This window comes from Lepidochelys kempii, chromosome 6 (genome assembly GCF_965140265.1).
Source record: "Lepidochelys kempii isolate rLepKem1 chromosome 6, rLepKem1.hap2, whole genome shotgun sequence".
Classification (NCBI taxonomy): domain Eukaryota; kingdom Metazoa; phylum Chordata; order Testudines; family Cheloniidae; genus Lepidochelys; species Lepidochelys kempii.
In genome coordinates, this window is record NC_133261.1 from 89,074,663 (window position 1) to 89,099,721 (window position 25,059).

The 25,059-nt window shown below is 38.8% G+C and overlaps 1 protein-coding gene across 10 annotated transcripts in view; it reads left to right on the forward strand.

Annotated features, from left to right (window-relative positions):
* Nucleotides 1-25,059, forward strand: part of MIPOL1 (mirror-image polydactyly 1) — a 288,733-nt gene that overhangs the window by 130,774 nt on the left and 132,900 nt on the right. For all 10 annotated transcript variants that reach the window (XM_073349059.1, XM_073349064.1, XM_073349060.1 and 7 more), the window contains one exon: nucleotides 21,804-21,911. In XM_073349059.1, the coding sequence (XP_073205160.1) occupies nucleotides 21,804-21,911 (108 nt within the window). The remainder of the gene's footprint in view (nucleotides 1-21,803; nucleotides 21,912-25,059) is intronic.

The following is a 25,059-nucleotide window of genomic DNA, read 5'->3' on the forward strand; positions in this document are numbered from 1 at the left end:
TACCACTAACTACTAAACCCTATTCCTTGTCAACTTAACTGTGCCTCTAGGGTTCTGTGAGGAAAGCAACAACCTCCTCAGGCCTCTGCCAATTTTGCCCTTATGGGAAGAAAAAAATTTCTCCTGTCCCCAAAACAGTCAATCAGTCACACCCACAGTATCTACAAAACACAACTCTGAAGCTATCAGCACAGGGTGGAGTGGCTGAAAAACAGCAAAAACAGGCTTCATGTGGCCTGAGCTAAAATTTGAAACTAATGAAAGGGGAGGCTGAGGGACCAATCAGCTTCTTTCCTTCAGTTGGCCAATTAGTGGCTAGAGATTCTGCTAGAGGAGGGGGCCACCCCTGCAGCTCCCTCAGCATATGTTCTCCTCCTCTGTTCAAATGGGGTATTCCAATCACCACCTGCCCCAACAAGTTTCCCACTTGATGAGGTGGATTGGTGGAATTGGTTGAGACGAATATGCAATCCTATCTGCAAATACTGGCCCGCCTTCCCCATTTCTTTTTGGCTAGGTTTAATGTAAAAGAAAGCTTGCACATCTTTATTAGAAGCAGTTGCCATCCTGCCCTGTATTGTGCATTTTTTACCTAACATATCAATACAGTATCAATTCTCTTTAAGGCAATTATAGAAACCCCTACACAATGAACACTTGGTTTTGTGTCCTATTTCTGGGACATCAACAAGTTGGAGAAACATTGGAAAACTACAAGAAAATGATTTACTGGTTAGATTGGGGTAGGCAAATTTTTTGGCCCGAGAGCCACATCGGGGTTGTGAAACTGTATGGAGGGCTGGGTAGGGAAGGCTGTGCCTCCCCAAACAGCCTGGCCCTGCCCTCCTCAGCTCTCCCGACCCATCCAGCCCCCCCTGCTCCTTCTCCCCTGACTACCCCCTCCCCGGACCCCCGCCCCTAACTGCCCCCCCAGGATCCCATCTCCTATCCAACCCACCCTGCTCCCTGCCCCCTGACTGCCCCAATTCCTATCCACACCCCCACACCCTGACAGCCCCCCCGGGACTCCCACGCCTATCCAACCCCCCTTGCTCCCTGTCCCCTAACTGCCCCCCAGGATCCCCTGCCCCTTATCCAACCCCTCCTGCCCCCTTACCACGCTGCTCAGAGCAGCAGGAGCTCACAGCCCGGCCAGAGCCAGCCATGCTGCCCACACTGCCCAACAGGAGCAGAGGGCCAGAGCACTGGTGGTGCGGCGGCATGGCTGTGGGGGAGAGAGGACAGCAGGGGAGGGGTCAGGGACTAGTCTCCCTGACCAGGAGCTCAGGGGCTGGGCAGGACGGTCCCGTGGGCCGGATGTGGCCCGCGGGCCGTAGTTTGCCCACCTCTGGGTTAGATGACCATCTAAGGTTAATGGTGACTTATGAGAAAAGGCAATCCACCTAAACTATTTGAAGGACATAAACAGTAAGGAAGAAGAGGAAGTGTTTAAGGTGGTAAAAAAAAGGGAGGGAGGGGAATATAATTGTGATGGAATAAAACTGAGCAAAAGTAAAGTTAAGTTGAATATCATGAGTAATTCCAAACCGGGAAGAATATTAAGCCATTGACTAATCTCTCTTGAGAACCTGTGGAAGCCCCATTATTTTAGCCATTTAAAGTTAAATAGCAATAAAGACTCAATTTTAGGGAACAATTCTACACTGGCAAAAGGACAAACCTACATGAGCTAATATTTATTTTCCACCTCTAACTTCTATGAATTCATGAATGTTGTCCTGGGAAGTCTTGAGTCATGTGTAAACTTTTTTTTTTTTTTTTAATTCTTGGGGGGATACTGGTTCTGCCAGGTATCCACTGGAAAAACTGAAAGGAGGAAGCATGTAATTGTGAGAGATTACTGTCTAAGAGATTTTGGACATTGTGCTCTATGCAGTTTTTATCACCATTCTTTTCTGTAGTGTGTTTTGACACATTTAGCATGGTGTATGCTATTGGTACAGTAGAAACAACAAATTCTTTTTTTAAAAGTTTTTTTAATTCAAGTTTATATATTGGTCGCTATAGTAAAACTATGATTTGCCCAATTTTAATGGACAAAGGTATTTGAAAGATTCTTAACAAAAGGTAAATTTGAAAAGTAACATATCCTCATTGACATTAATATTTAGAAGGCAGTAAAGGATATTTTAACCTTTAAGCAAAAATAACCGAACCATCTGTTAAATCTTGTATGTTTAGGGTCATTATTGATTTTACATGTAACTACAATAATTGCTTTTCACAATCATATAACAATGATCATAAATATTTAATATCTGAGGTAGCTAAACTAAAATACTGTAGCATAGACCTTATACTGTAGTACTGGATAAATATCAATAATATTTACTTCAAATTTTCTATGCCGTTGATAATATAGAGTGTCTCTTTGGAAGAAAAATTCAGCCATAATAAAATTTTTGCCCCAGAATTAATAAATTAAATATAATAAATATATTAACCAAAAGTTTTACTGGAATTAGTGTTTGACTCGTGATTCTCCTTACAGTCATTCACAAAGTTTCTATTTTCTTAGGTAATTTTGATTTTGTTTTTCACCCTCTTCTGCAAAGTAATTGAGCCTTAGGCATTCATGTCTAATTATTACTAAAGTTCACACACAACTAGAAAGCAAAGGTGAAATAATTATGTTGAATGAATGAGATCAGTTGTTTTACAGTCTCATTGGAAAGGTTCTAAGTTGTTACTGGTCAAGTGTTCTTTCCACGTAATCTTCAGAAGGTGGTGAGCTGATTTCGTATCCCAAAAGGGGATTACAGTGCACTGTGTGGACTGATGCGGTGTTGGGTAGAAGAGGAAGGCTTCCACTCCCCCTCTGCTTGAAGCGACTTGGATATCTCTGGCCTCCTGCTATCAAGCCTGCTTTGGGGAGCTCTGGTCAGGAAGTGAAAATCTTTATCCCTGTCAAGGTTCCTTCCCCACTCTGAACTCTAGGGTACAGATGTGGGGACCCGCATGAAAGACCCCCTAAGCTTATTTCTACCAGCTTAGGTTAAAACTTCCCCAAGGCACAAGGTCTTTGCCCTTAAATTAGGTAAACACTGCCACCACCAAGTGATTTAACAAACAATCAGGGAAAGGACCACTTGGAGTTCCTATTTCCCCCAAATATCCCCCCAAGCCCTTACACCCCCTTTCATGGGGAGGCTTGAGAATAAACAAGATGAGCAAAGACCAGCCTTGGATTTTTAAGACCCAAAAAACCCAATCAGATTTTTAAAAAACAGAACTTTATTAGAAGAACAAAAAAAGATAAGAGAACAACTCTGTAAGATCAGAATGGAAGATAATCTTACAGGCAGTCCGATTCAAAACATAGAGAATCCCTCTAGGCAAAACTTTAAGTTACAAAAAGACACAAAAACAGGAATACACATTTCCTCCAGCACAGTGAATTTTACAAGCCAAAACAAAGAAAACCTAACGCATTTTCTAGCTAGATTACTTACTAACTTTACAGGAGTTGAAGGGCTTGCATCCTTGATCTGTTCCCGGCAAAGGTATCACACAGACAGACAAAAGCCTTTTTCCCCCCCTCCATATTTGAAAGCATCTTGTCCCCTCATTGGCCATTTTGGGTCAGGTGCCAGCCAAGTTACCTAGGCTTCTTAACCCTTTACAGGTAAAAGGACTTTGCCTGTGGACAGGAGGGATTTTATAGCACTGTATACAGAAAGGTGGTTCCCTTTATATTTATGACAATCACTTTGTAGGTTGCTTCCTCTACCTTCTCAACTTCTCTAAGCCCAACTATTCTTTATCAATCTAAAAGCACTGGTTATAACCCCACTTCGGAAAGTCCCAATGACAACTAGAACATGTTAGGGTTTTGCATGGGGGTAGGGACGTTAATTTAAACCAATTAGCAAAACCAGGCTAATAAATCTCTTGATGAAACTAATGGCATCTAGCAGCTTCTTCTTAGATCTTTCTTTATTTCTCACTTGTAACCAATACTCAGGCCATTCTGCTTTCCATGCTGGGGCCAAATTCTTACTTAGACAGCTGCTGCGTGTCTCATTACACTTTCTCTTTTATGTGCTGCATACTGTCCTCCATGGTATATAGACGCTTCTCAACTGTTGAGACATTTATTCATTTTGTTTGTTTTGGCAGATGGATCCACCCCATTGCTTTCAGGAGATGTCATAACATTCTGTAAGCTTTCTGTTTTGCTTAAAATTTCCTCAGATCTCCCTCTACTTAGGGTGTCTTTCCCTGTAAATGTGAATAATGGAATTGCCTGGAGACCGTGAGGTGGGTGTGGGTGCTGGGGGTTGCACATGTTGCAGGCTGCACTTCAGAGAAATTCTCTCTGCTGCTTTTTAGTGTAGACCTGGCTTGACATGAATAACTGGACATGGGTGAGGCATCATTTTTTGGGATTAGGGAGGTAAACGAATCAGCAGGCTGGAAACAGAATATCTGTTCTAGCTAAGATAAAGGGGAACAGCCAGGGAAACTATTTACAATGGACAAGATAACAATGGATAAGTCAGAAATGTAAAGATGAGGTAAAGAGTAAATTGTACATGGTCAGTGTGTGGACAGAGCATGATGTACAGGGATTGGTTCCTACAGATTAACCAAGGCAATCCCAATGATGCAAGTATAGTATATGCAATGTAATGCCTAAATGTGTATAGAGGAAGAAGTTTTCTGTGTAGCCTTGGATGTGTCATACACCCTATGCTCACCCCCTATGCTCAGTGGTGCTGGAACATTTTTAATAGTGGGGATGCTGAAAGCCAGTCCCCTTATCCCTGTCCGTGTTCGCCCCTCCCCCGGAGCTGAGGCCGGGAGCAGGGCTGTGTCTCTGGGAGTGGGGACCTGGACAGAGGTACAGGGGCCGGGTCCACAGCTGGAGGTGGGTATGGGGTCGGCAGCTGGGACCCCACGTAAAACCTGGAGGTGCTGCTGCACCCCCCCTGCACCTGTACTTCCCCTGCCTATGCCTATGCTTCAGTCTGACCAACACCGCATAGCTTTGCTGTATCCAAATAAAACACCCTGAGTGATGAGACTGAAGTTGAACTGAGTTCTTGAGGAAACAAGTGAAGAGGTCTTGAGGGAACCACAGTGTTTAGTTTTAGGCTTTCTGCCTCTGTTAGTGGTCTGAAAGCTTTTAGGTGGATTTTCTGAAATAACAGCAAATTTCCATTCAGAACTGAATGCTCTCGGAAGCCCCCATCAGCTTGGGTAGCTAGTTCCATCCCCACAGATATAACATTAATGAAACAAGATTTTTTTAAATACATACACACACACACATTGTATATACATACACATATATAATAAATCTCATGTTGATAGTATACACTATTGTTGAAGCTGAGAAGGCTATACATTCTAAACCTATCTTTTCTGTTTTATATAATTTTTAAAAATATTTTCCTCATTTGATGTAACATCACAGGATTAGTCTCTCCATTTGTCATTCATTTTGAAAAGTTTGAGCAAAATTGATAAGTTTTGACCTTTGCTTGTACTAGAAAAAATGATTTTGGGGTGAATTTGATCAAATTTGACAAAAATATCTGAAATTTACATGTTCAGTTCTGTCCTTGTTCAGCTCTCTGTAAGGAACAACTGCAGTAATGTTCTGGAGAAAAAATGATTTAATAATTTTAAAGTTTGAAGGTTTATAGTTGTGTGTTTATGCATGCAGAGCACCTTTTCTTCTATATAATATAAGTTCTTGGCCTTTATGTAGCATTATGTAGAGTGTGTGTGTCAGGGGATAGGGGCTGTTTTCATTGAGAATAATGAAAGCAACATGTCCTATGTCTCCATTCCTCATTCCAAGGAGAAAAGAGGAACTACTCTTTGATTGTTCAAAAAGTACCTGTTACCACTGTTAGAGCCGTTGAAACTTTCCCTTCTAATATACCTAGTTAGTTATCTTGGCTTAGATCCTCATAGCCTGTCTTGTTTAAAGTAGCCTTTGTTAGGGTTTAAAGATGTTTGGGGAACACACATTTTCAATGAGAAAATCAAGACCAGGCACTTAAGCAATTGACAGCTCAACTGAGAGTACAGTACTTATCATCATGACAAACAGCTAGTTTGTGTACCATGAGGAAGCACCTGTGATCCCAGGATTATAATAACCGAACAAGGAAATGAATAAACTATGGCTATTGCACAGCGATCCCTGATACTTGTTTCCTGAACTAATGTGGTGGTATTTAAAAAAGGACAAGAAGCATTCTTGTCTTTTTATGTAATAATTGCCAACTTAACATTTAGGCAATAGTCTTGTTTGCATATGGATTTCAAGAAAATCCATTGAAGCTTATTTGAAAACCAGCTCATTAGAATGACACATTGTTTACAGAATTTTGTTTTCCTGTCCATCAATTTACATTAGTTGCATTCAGTAAAACAAGGTTACAGTTGTACAAAAACATACCTATATCAACAGCGGAATACTCTGCATTAGCCTGAGAATTAGATTCCTCATTCCTAGAAATAGGTGGAAAAGAGGACGGATTACGCTGGATGTTTGCTTCTATAGCCCTGAAATGTCTATAGAGAAAAGGCTAGTCTCGAAATGTGTTGCTCTAGCCAACCATTTAAAACTGTGGTTACCAACCTTTTCCAGCAACTCCCCCAGTTTACAAGGCTGGAACTCGGGTGTCCCAGACTCTGTCCACTGCCTCCATTCAATTCCTGTGAACAATGCTGGTATAGGTTGCTCAACTTTTTCCCCAGGGGGGAGAGGTAAAGCAGCTGTGTGTAAGGGGAGGTGCTGTGCCAAATGGTGACAAGCTGCCTCCTGCCTGTAAGCCCTCTGATTGCAGTGGAACCAGGCAGCATAACATGTGGCCACCAGAAGCAATAGCTAAATATCATATAGTCTAATGGGCTAAGCACAGTAGTGAAAGCAAGGGTCTTGTGTGTACTCATTTTAGTTCTAACATGGGATCCCTTTGATTTAGCCACTTGAACCTTCTCTTTTAACTTCCCATCCCATAAAACGGGCAAGTATTGCTGGCCCTATCTGCTAAACTCAGAAGGCTGTTGTAATGACTTATTAGTTTGACAGTCAGCTGCTATAACATTGGTGCATACTGTTGTTATAATGAGAGAGACTTATGAGGGAAGACATATAATACAGAGAACATCTGTGGGGATAGGGAGAACAGATTAGAGAGACCAAAGGGAAATAGACATTGTAATGTGGGGAGCACGGTGGGGTGGACAACACAAGACAGGGTGAGGATGAGAGGAAAGAAGATGCTGCTTTTCAAAGGAAGAGAGACAAAAGAAGAAAACAGACAAAATTGGGAAGAAAAAATGGGGCATCTGTGATTCACATATGGAAGGAGAGGAAAAATGAGATAACATAATAGAAGGGAACGAGCAAGTAAAAATGTACACAATTTGTAGGGTGGTGAATTTAGATGAATTTATGCTCCTTTCTGTTCTTCTCTGTCAGAAATCTCTGTGAATTTGAGGGAATAGGATGGAATGACTACTTCGATAAGGTCTGTTATATTAATATTGCTGGATATTCTGATGTGTGTACTTAAATAATTGGAGGAAAAAGACAATCTCAAATGTACTAGTTTGTGCATGTACACATCCAGTTGTTTGTGCTGTAATAGCCCTTCAACCCATAGGTTATTTGAAGAATTGTCCCTTGAAACTTTTAAAAACATTAGCAGATGTGAACGGAACTCAGAACAAACAGCTGGGCTCCACTTTTTCCTGCAGCAGAGGAGACTACTAGCAGCCTGAAGATCTTCACCTCTCTCTTATAGAAAAAGAATAATTTAAGTTTATGGGGACTCAAAACATGCTCCCTGAAGTCCTAAGGCTGGTCTTTTGTATAGTGCTGTGATCATGATGAACCAAAGTGAGTTAAGTTTTCAGGAAGTTAGGAAGTAGTTTTGGAGGTCCATTCCAAAATATTACAGCTACCTAACATCCCAACACAAGGAGTGACGTTTGCAGCAGCCATAACTGAATTTCAAAATAGTTTACAGACAACTAAATGGGGATAACTGATACATAGCAAATAGAATTCTCACAAAGGGTTTGTCTGCACTGAAGCTGAGAGTGGGTTTCTTGCTTTTAGCTTCTGGCTTTTAGCAAGCTCCCAGCTGCAGTTTAGATGATGTACCCCAAGTACCTGATTCTGATACCCATTCTCAATGTGCATTGCATTTTACCCTGCAAGTAGCCCCTTGCAATGAGACTAATGAAGTAAGGGTAGCAGAACTGGGCCTTGAGTAGTCAGTGGATTTATAGAGTATCAATACTGATACACATGTCAGTGTCCAGAAACACATGATTTACTCTAAGAATTAATTAGTATGTTAGACATATTTTTATCATTATATTCTTTAAACATTTTAAACGGTTAGTGCTGTTTAATATTCCAAGCTAATTACATTGGAATTGTTTTTTGTTCATGCTGAAATTCTTTTTTTGAAGTTGCTACTATGCATTGAATGTAATAAAGAATTCCCCAGCAAATATATTGTACTTCTAGACCTCTATCCTGTGATCATGATTTTTGCTAACAAAGATCTACAAGTTGTTTGGTAGAATAAATGTTTGTGCTTCATTATCAGTGACAGTGATGAATAAAAAACTTTGATTTTTAAATTATTGAGCCTTTTTTCTCCCACGATGAACTCTTAATTAAAATGTACAATTGGCTGAACTATTTGGGATCATTGGTAATGTTTTTTGTTTTGATATGTACAATGCAGAGAAGTATAAACTATTAAAGTTCATTGTACTATATTGATTTCCCATGCATGAGCTTACTAACCTATTACCATGAGCACTACTTATCAGCTTACATGTTTAGTTTATTATTTATTAGAATTATAGGTATGAAATTAGAAAATTGAATGAGTAATGTGACCTCCATGTAAAACAGAAGTCTCTTATTTATTTATATATGAGATGCACTTAAAAAACCTTAAAGATGGGTGAACATATTTTTGCTTAATTTCAAACCTTTGTGTGTAAAAGTTTCACTCAGATTCTGGAATTATTACTTTTTGCATTCTGCTTAGAAAGGACTATGAAGAAAGTAGCAGAGGGAGGGCAAAGAAAAAACTCCACTGGGGGATAAAAGGTAAGAGAGGAATATAATCCAGAGAAAAGATATGCAATATATGTGCCAAGTAGAAGGCACCCACTTATTCCAGCATTATTTGAAGGGAGTTTGTCTTTTTCCAGTACAGAGTATAGGATTCTCCTTTGCTAGAAAAAACTTATTGCTTTTTGTCTTTTAATTGAACGTTCTTAGGTAAATTGCAAGGGTCAAACATTCAAATGAGTTTTGCAACCCCTAAAAACAGTTTGAGAGGTTGCAAATCCTAGAACTTCACTGAGTTTACCCATTCCTTATACAAACCATTTCTATATACTGTGTGAAGAGAGAACACTGAGTTACATCTCGTAACCAAGCCCAAAATGCCAGAGAATTGAGAAGAATTACATTAATAGTTAGATATCATATATGTGGAAGTGAGATCCATGTGATAAATGGAAAAGTTCTGTGACAAATTGCACATGCATATGCAAAGTTTTATACCTGTAATCTCATTACCTACCCACTAAGACCCCAGTCCCACAAAGACTTATGCATGTGCTTAACTTTCTAGGAGTGGGTAGTTGAGTGAGACTGTTTACATTGTCTGAGACTAACATAAATCTTTGAAGGACTGAGGCCTAATCCATCTTCTGGGACTTCACCATTCCAGATCACTGAGCTGCTTCAAACAACAGCAATTAGTTTGCAATGAAAATCTTGTCTTTCCACCAAATGTGGAATTTCCCTCCAAATTACCTAGGTCCCCAATGAGTAAGATTCAGATGTGGGCCAGTGAAAGTTTTTCTACACCTAAAAATGACAACACTTGAAAGTCAGATACTTCATGGCCTTGTGGGGCTAGGAATAGAAGCAGTACCCCATTGAGAATGAGAGATTCCCTATTTTCCATTGGGACCGAGCACACCAGTTTTCTGTTCTATTACTTGCAACAAAATGTGAGAGTACTCTCTTCTCTTCCAGTGGATACTGATGCAATTATTTTATCTTGTGATAGCATGCATACAAAAGTATACATTGTATCAGTGCAAGAAAACAGACAAAAGTAATACACCTGCTGTGAAGGTTGGTGGTGTATGACCTGAGAATATCTAGCAAAAGACCTGTAGACTTGTCTCCAATGGATCAGATGCTCAAGTGGACCGAGCCTAGGGGCTCTAAACCATCATTCTGCCTCCAGGATCTTGGGGTCACTGTGGGCCCAAACAGCTTCTAGATAATTTAGAGCAGCATAAGACCTGTGGAGTTTGACCCCATACCCTCCTAGCTGTTATACGCTGCCAAAATCCTGACATGCCCCCTGAGCCAGAAGCTCTGCTGGCTTTATGCCAGGTTTGAATTTCCCTCACACTAGCCTTAGCAGGAGACTGATCTCTGCTTATATTGTTAATAGAATTAGATGTAGCTTTTTATTCAATCTAGCATATACAGTTTTTTTTTCAGGGCATGGCTAAAGATATTTTGGGTAGAATTATGCTCTGTTTATATCCCTGTAGAAATCCATATTAAATCCATTAGGCTTAATCAATAGTTTTGCTGTCAGACTAGGAGGATGTATGTGGTGAGGTCCCCTGGGTCGGTTCTGGGTTTGGCACTATTCAATATTTTCATTAATGACTTTGATAGTGAAAATTTGTCGGTGACATCAAGCTGGGAGGGGTTGCTATCTCCTTGGAGGACAGGGTGAGAATTCAAAATTATCTTGATAAATTGGAGAATTGGTCTTAAATCAACACTATGAAACTCAATAAAGCAAGTGCAAAGTACTACACTTAGGAAGGAAGAACCAAATGCACAAACACAACATGGGGAATAACTGGTTAGGCAGTAGTACTGCAGAGAAGGATCTGGGGGTTATAGTGGATAACAAATTGAATGGTTTCAGAGTAACAGCCGTGTTAGTCTGTATTCGCAAAAAGAAAAGGAGTACTTGTGGCACCTTAGAGACTAACCAATTTATTAGAGCATAAGCTTTCATGAGCTACAGCTCACTTCATCAGATGCATATCGTGGAAACTGCAGCAGACTTTATATATACACAGAGAATATGAACCAATATTACCAGCAGGACAGTGGGGTGGGAGGAGGTATTGGTTCATATTCTCTGTGTATATATAAAGTCTGCTGCAGTTTCCACGATATGCATCTGATGAAGTGAGCTGTAGCTCACGAAAGCTTATGCTCTAATAAATTGGTTAGTCTCTAAGGTGCCACAAGTACTCCTTTTAACAAATTGAATATGAGCCAACAACATGATGCAGTTGCAAAAAAGGCTAATAACTTTCCAGGGTGTATTAACAGCAGTGTTGTATGTAAGTCAGGGGAGGTAACTGTCCTGCTCTGTTCAGCACTGGTGAGTTCTCCAAACTGGAGAATTGTGTCCAGTTTCCCGCAGCTCCCATTGGCTGGGAACAGCGAACTGCAGCCACTGGGAGCTGCGGGGGATCATGCCTGCGGACGGTCAACATAAACAAAATGTCTCACGGTCCACCAGCCGATGAGCCTGATGGGCCGCGTGCCGAAGGTTGCCGACCCCTGACCTAGGTTTACTTGATCCTGCCTCAGTGCAGGGGGCTGGACTAGATAACCCCTGAAGACCCCTTCCAGTCCTACATTTTTATGATTCTGTGGTTCTGTTCCTGAAAGGCCAAGATACAATGACCTCTAGTTTTGTGGCCTTTTTAGACCTACAAAAGACTATTTTAGGTAATTTCTAGAGATACTACTTTTTAAAATTATTTTTTCTCTCCTTTTCATTGAAAGTCAATGAGACCTAGACTCCTAAATGCCAAATTAACTTTTGAAAGTGGAATTTAACACTAACTAGGTCACTTGGACCTTGCAACAATAAATGGAGCAACACTGAAAATTGGGGCCTGACACCAGTTTTGACTCTGTTACAGGCCTACTTAATGAAACTTTTCACTCATAGAAATAAAGTCTTCTGAAATAGCCTGTACTTGCAAGTCTTCGATCCTGACTTCCAGAACTTAACGGGTTTGGTTAAGCAATCCAAGCTTTATACTGCTTATTCAAATCAAACTACCATATCTCTTTAGGTTCAGCCATTACCAGTCTTTGCCCTTTGCAAGAACAAAGATAGTTTTGATCATTTCTAGGCCATGATTGTGGTCCTACATCATAGGTTTGACTCTGTCCCCACATTGCCAAATGTTGAGGGCTCATTATAATATGGTAGAAATGTACATTGAGAGCTTACTGAAGAGAAAATTTATCTTGTCATGGATCTTCCAAACTTCATCCTGAAAGGGAAAAAAAGCTGTATAACTACATAAACGTTACAGCTAAATTACACTTGAGGCCAAACAAAATTGCACAGGTGTGGCTGGTGGCACTATTTGGTTGTACCTATCTAGATTTTTAATGAAGAAGGACAGAAGTACTTAACCTACATCACCTGTGTACATCTTGTTTTATGGTATGAGTGTGACTATGGTTCCTTAAAGTATTCCAAAAAAAAGAAATAAAATCTTGATTTGCTGTTCTTCGTCATGTTCATAATTACACATTTTGTGAGGTTCATTGTGTATTATCTGGTTCCTTTAATCTGCCAGGCTCCAATTGGCTCACAGTAGCAATGCAGACGAAGAGTGTTTCATCTGTATTTTAATGTTTCTTTTGATGACTTCTGAGTGAGCAAGACCCCAATGCACAATTGCAAAAAATGTTTCTAGCTTGAAATGTTTCTCTTACTAATCAAATATAATTTTTTTTAAGAGGCAGCTGTTTCTGAGGCCTAAGCGCTATAAAAGCACTTCTCTTTCTTGAAATTCCGGTAGTTTTAAGCTGCTAGGCATTGTATAAATAATCATTTAAACACATTTGTTGAGTGTTTGCCAAGACTTTGAAGAAAACCTTTTCTTTCAGACAGTAGAAAATTTTAATTCAAAATTATAGTTTAATGGAAAAATCCTTCTAGGGATTATTGTATAGAAACTCATTTATTTTTTAACAAAAATAATTCTTCTACATGAAAAAAGATAAAATCTATTTATATAAATATAAGTGCGTCCAAACATCTGCAGTTCAATGTACATAATTCACATTGACACCAAAGGTTGGTTTGTGTTTTGACTGGAAGAGTTTGGTATTATTTTTGTCTGCAAAGGAAAGAGTTGTGTAGCATCCAAGTGGCAAGATGTTTGCCTCTCAAGCAATCATGATGAATTTGGGACAAGGAGCAGACTGTTCAAAAAGAAAAAAACTGTCAAAAACTAAGAATGTTTGCATTCCATTAGGACTCTCAAGTTGGGTGCTATTCTCATGTGAAGATCTTTTAAAAGAAAATAAAGAAAAAGATAATAGAATAATAAAACAAAAGTAAAATCAGTTAAACTGTTTCTGTCTCCTTCATATTATTGTATTCATTCATGTCTATAGATGACTGAGAAAAAAAATCACATGTAAAAAATAGCCATAGTTTCAAAAAAATATATTTTTCTAGTGCTTCATGTACAGATTGTCTGTGAGTTGCTTTTGCTACTGATGAAGTGATTGCTATTGTAAATCCTAGTATTTGTCACTTGCAGAAATACTACTCTGGCCAGTAGGAACATGATATTCAAAGGTCTGTTTAATTTCTCTCTTGTATATTTCTATTGAAATATATCAAAATTTATTTTTTAAATTGCTTTTCTCCGTGCAGAACAGTAACATTCTCTTGACTCTACATAAGGAGATAAATGCAATTCTGTCAAAATGACGTACATACGATTGTTTAAATGAACACCTAAGTTGACCATAACTGAAAGACATTAAAGAGGGAAATATTTCTCTCCCCTTATACATATTTACTTTGGGTATTGGCTGCAACCTATATGGTGACCAGACGGCAAATGTGAAAAATCGGGACAGGGGGTAGGGGGTAATAGGAGTCTATATAGGAAAAAGACCCAAAAGTCATGACTGTCCCTATAAAATCAGGAATCTGGTCACCCTAGCAACGTGGTTCTTGTCAGTTTCACTGCTTCACTTGTATTTCAGCAAGGTATTTAAGAACAGGCCTAACATAAAGCACTGAAGTAATCCCGTTGAGTTTAGGGAAACTAATTGCATGCTTAAAGACCGTGCTGAACTGGACCATAGTGATTTTGACCTAAATCCTATATCAGAATGCATCCTGCATCTATATGGAGCCTCAATGAGGTCAGTGCAAGATTGGGAATTTAGATTCTCACTTGTTTGAAAAAAAAATCCACATAAACATCAACAAGGGAGGGGAAAATATGCGACAGGGCTTTTTTTTTTTTAAGCAATTGTTTTATATGTCAGGACATACAATTAAGTGTATTCTATCAAACTGGATTTTTTTAAGTTATCAAATTTAAATAAATTTATTTAGATAATTATCCCTGTAGGTGCATTAGTATAATTCAGTAAAATGGCTTAGGTTAGTGACGATCACTTTTTATCTTTAAGGTTAATAAATATTATTGTTTTTTATCAAATACATAAAGAGAAAAAAGAGAATTACTATTCAAATATAGGGTCTACATCAAGATGGGACTGCAAATGCAGAACTAGTCACAGAATTATCAACAGTGTGGGTTCAGACAAAGACTGCAGGATCTGCTCCATGGACATGATATATTTTCATAGAAGAGCTAAATAAACAAAGGCCTTTTTGTTTTTGTTTTTAATTGCATTATCAATCTAATCTATCTCTTTTAGGTATTTCTGCTGAACTCCAGATATCAATAAAGAACTCTGGGCCAAGTTCTGCACTGGTTTACACCTGGTGCAATTTATTTAAACAAATGACATTGTAAACAGGTGTCAAATTTTAACCTCAAACCTGTGATTAAAAGGAGAAATCTACTCATAATTTGTGTCGCATCTGAAAGGTACAATGCATTTTCTTCTTTTGGAGCATCTTCCCATAACTGCTCTTTCCATTTTAATAAAAGCCCCACTCTGCACAAAAGTGTTGTGCAGCAATATAAAAAACATAAACAAAAGTTAGCAGGCTCAAATAGCCCTAAAAATTATATTTCCCCTCACACTACAAATAGTTTTCTTACCACAACCCCCTCCTATTCTGTTCAGCCTGCCATATTATTGGGTTGCTTCTCCAGCCAGTAAAACCTGGGTCTTCTCTGGGTTGATCTTAGCTAGTCTTAGTTGTCGTTCAGCCTCTGTATTCAGATAAGAAATTAGTAATTTGGTCATCTGCTGCATCTGGTTTGATGAAATAGAGACATAGGTCCTCATCCAGCAAAGCACTTGGACACATGATTATTTTCAAGCATATGACTAATCCCATTAAAGTCAGTGGGACTACTCATACTCAAATGTTTTGCTGAATCAGAGCTATAGAGCTGTGTGTACATTGCACAGGAGGGTGACAGGATGGCTCTTAATCCTGTATAAGCATTGCCTTGTTTCCCCCACACTTAAAACAACTAGTGACTTTAGCTGTTTCTCCAATTACTTTCACATTTCTCTTCTTCCCTTTGTAACCTTGTTGGTCTTAACTTTATTTTCTAGTGAAGGCATGTTAGAATCCAGCTTTGAGGACTCAGACTCAGTAATGTGATAGAAGCAATTTAGCAGTCAGTGTAGACAAAAGAAAGTGGTGTGTAACACCATGTTAGCTAGTTGTAGATAAACCGTGAGAAAGAGAATGCTGGGGGCTTCCCTCAGGTCATGCTTAACATGTTGTGTCAGCTGATCAATTTGTACTGACTATAAAGTCATATTTAGCATCATGTTAATGCAACCTCATTTTCTAGTGAAGACAAACAACATGAGATGGTTCCTTTGAATGCCTCTCCTCTAACACACCTCTGAGCCTATTCCAATCCATTTCCACCCCCTCCGTGCCACTGGAACTGTCATTACCGTAGTTCTAATAATTTCTTCCTAGTATCTAGGACTCTACACCATGCTTATCCTTCTTAACTTTCTGATGCTGTCAGTCTGTCCTTCCTGAGCATTTTGACACTGTCCTTACCTGGTTTTCTTCCTATCCCAGACTGTTCCGTCAATGTCCGCCTTCAGCAGTTCCTGCTCTGCCCTGTTCCCCACCTCTGTAGGGGTCTTCCAGGCTCTGTTCTCAGCTTTCCCATGTTTTCCTTCTACGCTTTTTGTCACTGTGTCCTCATTGGTTTGTGTGGGTCCAATTACCTCCTCTGTGATGACTCTCAAATCTACCTTTCCTCATTAGACCTATCTCACTCTGCTGAATCTCACATCAGATGCTGTCAGGTGCACAGAAAGAGCAATTGACCTGTAAGGGCCTCTAGCACCCTCAGAGGTGCTGGGGGTGCTTCCACACCCCCTTTCTTGAAGTGGTTTTTATTATATACAGGGTTTCCAGTTTGATTCAATGACTCTCAGCCCTCCCCCCCCCCACTATACAAATTGTTCCAGCGCCCCAGGCACCCACAGGAGTTTCAAGTAAGGGGAGGAAGAATAAGTATTTTTTTTAAAACATACTCTGTCTATTCCCTTCTCCCCACTCTGAATCCGTCCCCACCACTGCGTCTCCCTGGTGTGTGTGGGGGGGTTCTCAATGTCTTTTCTTCTGTCTTTGTACATCTCAGCTCCCCACAGTACTTCTCAACCTCCTTCCCGCCCCCTCTGAGCTCTCTCACTCTCGGATACATACCAGTTTCTTTCTCACACTTGCTTACATTTATTGTTCTCTTTCACACACAGTTGACTTTCTTACTCTGTTTTACTCCTGTGATGCTGCAGTACCACCACAGGGAAGATCCTCAATCCCTCCAGATGTGGGATGGGATATAGCCTCCGGAGGATGGAGACACACGCACACCCCCAGCCAACCCCCTTACTCCAGATCTGGAGGATGTTCATCCCCTTCCTGAGGGAGGGACTAATCTACAATGACCGCTCTTCCCCAAGCTCTGAGTTGGCACACAGCAGGGACACACAGCAGGAGTATCTCCACCTGCCTCAGGCCTGATAGAGGGCAAGACCTAGGACTTTCTTTTCCCTTCAAGGCGTAGTGGTGAAAAGCTCTCTGACGGATCCTTTTGCACTGCCCTGCTCCAAGGCCCTAGCAGGAGGGAAGAAGACTGGCTGAGCTGGGTGGGACTGCTTCAGCCCTTTGATGCATGGGGGATGGGAGACTGAGTGGCAAATGCTAATTATGTTGCCCATCATATCTGTCCCTTTCTCACTACCTCTCTGAAATTCATGGGTGTAAAACTAAAGCCCTCTATACATACGTAATTCAGAAGGAGGAATATAAAAATCTTGTCCAAAGTGATTACTTTTTGAATGAGTGTGTGGTGATCACCGTTAAAGTGTCACCATATTCCAACACTTACCATGCAGTGGTTCTCTAGACACTGCATTTGTTTCCTATTTTAATTATAGAAGAAAACTAGTACAATGGTGAGTGGCAAGTGTTGGGAAATGTTGCTGTTTTACTGGCAACTGCTGTACAAAACGGAAAGACTTATTGCTAAGGGAGCAGAGCTGGGGGGTGGAGTTAAAGAGGAGCACTGTTTGGGTTAGAGGCTGTTGGTGACATCGGCAAAGCCGACTTAAGCGTGGTAATTTTAGAGCTAATGTGTAGATCCAGATTTTATAATAGTTTGTTCTTTAGGAAAATGTCTCCTGTTTTCTATCAAATCCTTTCACCCTTTTTTGACATTACACACTTGATCTCTGCATAGGTGATGCATATCTTGACTACGCAGCTTTTCTTGGTGGTAAAATCCATTTACATGAGTGAGCTTTGATCTTCAATGGGTTACTTGTGTGAAATCTCCATGAAACGAGACATTCCTTCACCAAGGCTCTAATGACCCCTTCCTAGCTAAGTCTCTAGGAGTCTACTTCATGCTTATCACCCGCCCCCCAGCCCTCTTGACCTGCAACAACACTGTGCATATGTGCCATAATTGTGTCCGAAGTATGTAAGATATTCGATCTAGGAAAGAAACAGAATCCTAAATGATTATTGCCTTTTACATAATCTAGTAAGTAGCTTAATTCAGGATTTCCTCTATGTGAGCAGTTTTCTTTCAAATAAGAATCTGTAGACAGTCTAAAATCTACTTTAGTTGATATATCATTTTCAAATAGTTTTACATCTCTGATATTGCTAGGCTATAGCTTGAATGTTTCACAAATAAATATCTTCACATATTTGATATGGCAGGGTTTAGAAATTCTTATTTATAATACTAAAAATAAAAGACTTCCTCCATTAGGCCTTAAAGGCAAACATCTGATGCTTCCTTGTCAGTATTAAACTGGGCATGTCTTCTCTGCCCTACTCCAAAAAGATTTTTATATATGTTTTTAGAAGGAAGTCCAGTTTCATCCTTGCAGCTGTTGGCATCTTTCAGCAAAGCAGGGAACCAATAAAAACACATGTTCTTTTAAAGAACATCTATTTTTATTGGATCCTGCTAAAAACCAACGACACAGAAGTCAAAAAATGTTGGCTGAAATGAGTAGAAGGCCCACATTGTCTAAAACTGTTCTTAATGCTACTTCCGAACAGCAAAAATATTGGCTGCACAGAAATTCCAGATACTCTTGCCCTTGTGAAAAAGGAGTGTAGTTTTAGTACAGTATTGTTAATGCTAAAAATATTCTAACTGTACATTTTTGTAAAGTGATGATTTTTATGCCATATACACCATTAACATATAAATACAAAATTGTCACTGTAACAACAGTCCTTCATAGACAAGGCATATCTAGGTGCTATTTCCTGGACTGGTGAAAATAAATTTGATTTGTGATGTACCTGTGATAGGTCTGGTTAATGAATTATTTTAAATGTATCAGGTGACTTGTGCCTTCTACTTGGGTGACACTATCATAGATTTAATTAATTAGACACTTTTTCTCCTGTGATATGTAAATTAAGTCGCTAACTTTGTTTTGTTTTGTTTGGGGTTTTTTTTATGATACCCCTAAAATGGATTCTAGCAACACTAGTCCTGATTTTCTATTGTCAGTGTTTTTAGTGAAAATGAGATCATTTTATCCACTGAAGATGGAAAAGTGCACATCTAGCATATTTAAATCAACTTAGACACTGTTGAGATTGACATACATTTAATTCTACCAGCTGCTTTAATGTGGGGGTATGCATGCTTTGTGCTGCTTCTCTTTGACTTGCCTGCTTGCCCTGTGAGTAGCTAGGATAGTGCAAGAATCTTGCTGTTTCTGTTTATGTCAATATCCTGTCTTCATAAGAGTGGAACAAATAGAGTAGAATAATATTATGAAGTGCACACAGATGCCTGCAGTTGTGCAAAACATCAGGCCCGTGAGGTTTGTTATTGAATTATCCAATAACTAGTTTTAATATTACCCATGTACCAGCGTTATTTTTGGAGCCAGGAGGGCAGCGTGAATAAAAATGTGTGATATTTTTCAGATGGATTAAATTTTTGGCCCATCTCCTTATGTTACCCCAGTGTGTTTTAAGTGTCATTGGTACAATGAGTATAATGTTAAGAGATTTCAAGACAAAAGATTTTTTTTTAAAGGAAGGCATTTTTGAAAGGTTGAAATGGCAATTTTGCTGATGTTAAGTTGCAATTGAAAACTCATGATTTGTGATAATGAGTTAACTAACTGATTTTTAAAACTCTGGTGTTATGAGTCTGCCTGTCAGAGAAACTGTACCCATATATACATGGATTTAATTAGAACTGATTTAGAGTTGTTGGAGTTGTTTTCCTACCACCTTACTTCTCGCACACTTGTTATGAAAAGGCATTTTAGGGGCATGACTTGTGATTGCTATTTTCTATAAAATGAGCATTAAAATTATAATCAGTACTTGAACCATTGCTTTATACAAATAAACACAGACATACACAAATCAAATCAAACGTATTAATATGTCATCTTAGCCTTAGGCTTTAACAAGGAAAAAAAATCCACAACCACCATCCATCATGGTGCACTTTAACAGATTTTTTTTTCTTTTCTCTATCTTTTTCTCCTTTGTTGTTCACTATAAAAATGAAATAGCTGTGATACAGTTAGCACACTTACACACTGCCACCACTTCGAGAGAATATACTAGTTCCAGAAATATTCCCTCTTTTTAAAAAGGAGAAATTCAGTAGAGCTGGTGACTTTTTTGAGCTCAGGTTTCATATGCAAATACATAAAATAGACACCCAGATACTTCATTTGGGTGCTTAGATCAGCCCTTATTTGCCCATTTTGAGCAACTGCCGTTATTTGGATACCCATGCAAGCCTTGGGATTTGGCGTCCAGTTTAGGTGCCAGTGTTTGGTAATGGGGCCCAGAGTCCATTATTTGTAGTTAAGGGTTTAAAGAAGGAAATAAAATAGTGTTATCTAAACTTGTGTTGGAAAATGCACTTTTGGATACAGTTTTAAAATTTTATTTGGGACTGTAGATAGACTCACTTGCCTGTGGTCTTCTGGTTCAGAACCACTTACCCTTTTTAATCATTGGGGCTCACATGACCCATGCTTCCTTACTCGCTAGTCCTGCATCATGACAGATTATAAATTTGATAGGAAATTTGATTCTTTACATAGCTTCCAAAATAATCCAGAATCATATCTGTCCATAGTAATATTATTTGAGTTTAAATTTTTAGTTTTGAGATCACAGTGCTAGTGGCCATTATATCTTTGATCTTCTCCCTTCCCTTCATGTGTACTCTGAGTATCAGCAGAAGATGTTCCTCATCTTTGAATATTCAGATGCTGTGCTGTCAAGCTCCTCCATGCTTTGGTTTTCAATGGTGCTATCATAACTCCTTCCTTCTGCTTCCCAGTAATATGGTGTATGCTGAAAACATTTTGGTTTTGCTAATGTTTTCAGCTAATATGCTCTCTTACATGCCCATAGTAAGACATCTCTAGTTCCCCTTTCCCTATTTTTATAAGAGTTTTTTTCTGCTAACTGTTTAATTACTGTGGTAAGCCAGGGTAGCTGGGTTTTGCCCCTCATTGCTATCTTGAAAACTGGTTAAATCTGCTTTGGGTACCAATTTGAATATCCTAAATATTTTGGCCTTTAAAATACTTATTCAAGTTAACTCCTTTAAGTGTTTGTATGCACACACTCAGAATAGGAAAAACTAAAATTTTCTATCCTGTTCTTGGTTATTTTAAAAAGTTGATTATTAAAAAACAAACATTTTTTTAAAAAACTAGTTGTTGTCCAAGATCTGGTATTTGGGAATGCAGTCTCTGAGTTTTATTAATATGTACTGTATAAATCTATACATATATTTCCTTATTAAAAAGTGAGGGGTTTTGTGAAGGTACACGCTTAATTTTTTCATATTCAATTATATTTAAATATATAATGGGGCAAATTCTTCTCTGTTACACTAGCACAGCTGAGACCAGAATTTGGCTTAGTGTCATATTAATTTGTAAAATATATTTAAATATTATTTGGCAGAGTTTCTTGATATACTATACCTGATATATGAGTTTTTCCTTCAAACAATTGGATCTGAACAAGACAATGAATAAAAGATTGATTTACATGTGTGTGTGTGTGTATATATATATATATATATATAGTATAGATCTAATATGATTTCATCTCTTTGATTACAACTTGCTTTTGTTGGAAGCTTTTTCCGCTGCAAAAATGGTGATGGTGTTATTTACATTAATTCATTTGGCTTCTTGGGAAAAAAAATATGCCCCATCTCCTTTACTTAATGGAATTCTTTCCTCGTTGCAGTGCAAACGGCTGGAGCAGGAGCTTCATCATCTGAAAGAGCAGAACCAGACTTCAGCAAACAACACGAGACATCTGACTGCTGAAAACAATCAAGAACGTGCTCTGAAGGTAAATCTCCGTTCCTTCTTGCAGGCAAATTAAGGTTGTAAGCCCATGGTGCCAGCTTTCCGTGCTGCATATATCAATTGTGTACATTTCGGCAGAAGTGAGCTGTGCTGTTTGCCAACAACCCCTTCTTTAAACACAGATACAGCACCCTTCTGTTATGGTATTATTTTATTTTGTGTGTTGTATGAAAACAACAAGAAAGAAATAATATATTCTCCAAATCAATGGGCTGTGTTGTGGTAACTAGCACTAGATTTGGTTTTGGTTCTGTTCTTGCAATATTACATTTTTATCATGTGTAAAAAACTGCTGCTGTTTGTCTCAATTGCACAAAACTAACATTTTAAAGTACGGCTGTTTGATCTGCTCTCAGCAGCATGTGCTATATTAATAACATTATTGACCTATACTACTAGTGACCACATAGTTGAGACTACTATTTGCAAAAGGGTAGCTTATTTCAGTTGGAATTGGGAGGAAGAATAATAAGCCTTGTCAATAAGAATAAAAATTGGGAGAGTAGGAGGAGGGGGACAGAGAAAAGACAATGAAAAGATTTGACAGGGTTTTTCTACTTTGATTTGAGAAAGTGGCATTGTGACGTTGTTGAAAGTGGTAGCTGCCTAACTGCAGACACCATTACTTGCCAGCATAAGAGAAATTGCCCGGTGAAGATGCAAAAACTTGTAAGTGTGTTCAACCAATAAAATGTTCAGAAATCTATTTCCTGTTTATGTGTGAAGGAATGAAAATAAATCTTAAGTAGAAGCCAGTATTCCTTTATCTCTTTAATCTTGTCACTTTAAAATTGTGTTTTATTTAGGCAGAAGGAAATGAACATATCTCATTATAGCCAAATGTAGCCCAGCCTCTTTTGTTACTCTTGAGAGCATGAGAGAATTGTCATTCTTGCTTGGTAGATTTGGTCAGCTCAAGACAACTCATCTTAGATGAAAATAAAAGGAATACTTTTGGCACCTTAGAGACTAATAAATTTATTTGCGCATAAGCACCACTGAATGCATCCGATGAAGTGAGCTGTTGCTCACGAAAACTTATGCTCAAATAAATTGGTTAGTCTCTAAGGTGCCACAAGTACTCCTTTTCTTTTTGCGGATACAGACTAACACAGCTGCTACTCTGAAACCTGTCACCTTAGATGGTTTCTCTCTCTTTTACCCTTGGTCACTTTCAGGATACAGTGACATGTTCAACCTTCATGCTGCAACAAAGAAATTAAGAGTTGACCTTTCTGTTGACAAAAAAGTGGATCCACGGTTGTTTACTATGGAATGCACAAAAGGCACTTGAGTGTGAAGAAATTTGAGATCAAGTAGATCATAGTGACTATCAGCTGATTTATATACCTCTTGTTTAGTTATTCCTTCACTAATTACAAAAAGAAGGAACAGCACTTTATCACTGTGGATGTAGAGGGCTGAATTTTCAGAGCAGACTCCACTTAGTTTCTAAAATTTTGCATACATATATATTTGTACATGAAAACATTCAGATTTGCATGTAAGAATGAGAATAGAGGTTGCATACACAAATCCAACTTTTTGCTTGAGCAGAAACTTGGCCATATAAAACTGCATGCACATGAATTTAGTAGCCAAAAATTGCTGTGCAATTTTTGAGGATATTTTTGGAAACAGATTTTTATTAAATAGACTAGAAAAGACTTTATGCCACATAAATACCAAGTGTTGCATGAGCTTAAGGTTACCAGTAAAATCTTTGCTGAATATTGCAGAATGAAGTCTATGCTATCAAAAGTAGTACAGCCTTCTTCAAGATAACTGATGGTCATCATAGAGAGAAACCGTAGACTCCAGAATCATTTATGTTCACAGTAATGCAGGTGCCTTGAATCTGGAGTCACCACAAGCTAGTGTTGGACAGATACTCTGTTGAGTGCAAATAGGAAATGTTTAAAAAATATTAAGTAATTTCCCATAATTGTACTAAGTTACTTATTTAATGGCATTGAATAGTTACTGGCATGGGTGCTGGAACTAGGCATGCTAGGGGTGCTGCTGCAGCCCCAAGCTTGAAGTGAATTCCATTTTATGCCAAGTTTACAGTTTCATTCAATGGCTCTTAGAACCCTTGCTATAAAAATTGTTCCAGTGCCCCTGGTTGCTGGAGGGATTCTTTCCATCAGAAAACAATATTTTTATTGAGATTACAATTTTTCCTTTTAATATTATCTGAAATGATGCTTACTGTATAATTTTATTTTCAGAGCCATAAGAGAGACCTAATAGTTCAAATTGAAACTAGATTTTATTTTTAATCCTGCTATTGCTGTCCCTGTACCCAGTCCTCAAAGAATCTAAATTCTGCCTGGCCTTTTTCAGGCATATTTCATTTTGCAAAGTTAGAGGTTAATTGGTCAAGTTGTTTTGGATATATGAAATGTGGAAGGCTTTTCACTTTTGGAAAAGCTGCTTTTGGGGTCTTTTAATATTATATCTCCAGAAATCTAGTGAGTCCAGATTTGTTGTATTTTGTTGTCCTCAGAGAGAACTTGTCCCTTTTGAATACTTTTTGAAAGATTGGGTGGTTAATTTAAGTTAGGGACTTAGAACCTTTGAAAACTCCCATCAGGAGTGCTTGTGATCTTTGATATGTAACTAAGCTTTCATTTAGAACAAGAAGCTAATCAGCCCTTTTTCTGGTAAAAGTAGAAAATGTAAACCAAACACTAGATATAAAAGTTTATATCCGTGACTTTTCTTAAAAATCACAGATTATTCTCCTGCAGGTGCTCTTCTCTTGCCACTGCAATCAGAACCACCTGTCCCTATGACTATTAGCACCAGAGCTCACTGTGACAGAATTTTCACACACACCCTACTGGGAGACCGAGCATGACTGAAAATATGCTCCCATACTCCCCCCTCCCCCTTCTCATTCCCAACCACCAGGTCTCATCTCTGGTACACTTCTAACAGTGACCATAAACCTTCACCACACATAGAGTAGTTACAAATCTAAGAGCCCCTTCACATCAGCCACAGAACATCCTCTAGGTCACCTGACTGTTTTCAGAGAAGCATACCATATCTTTTATCCATACAATGTACAGCGCAAAAACAACATCCTCCCAACTCCTACTGTCCCACTCTGATCCAGGGAAACA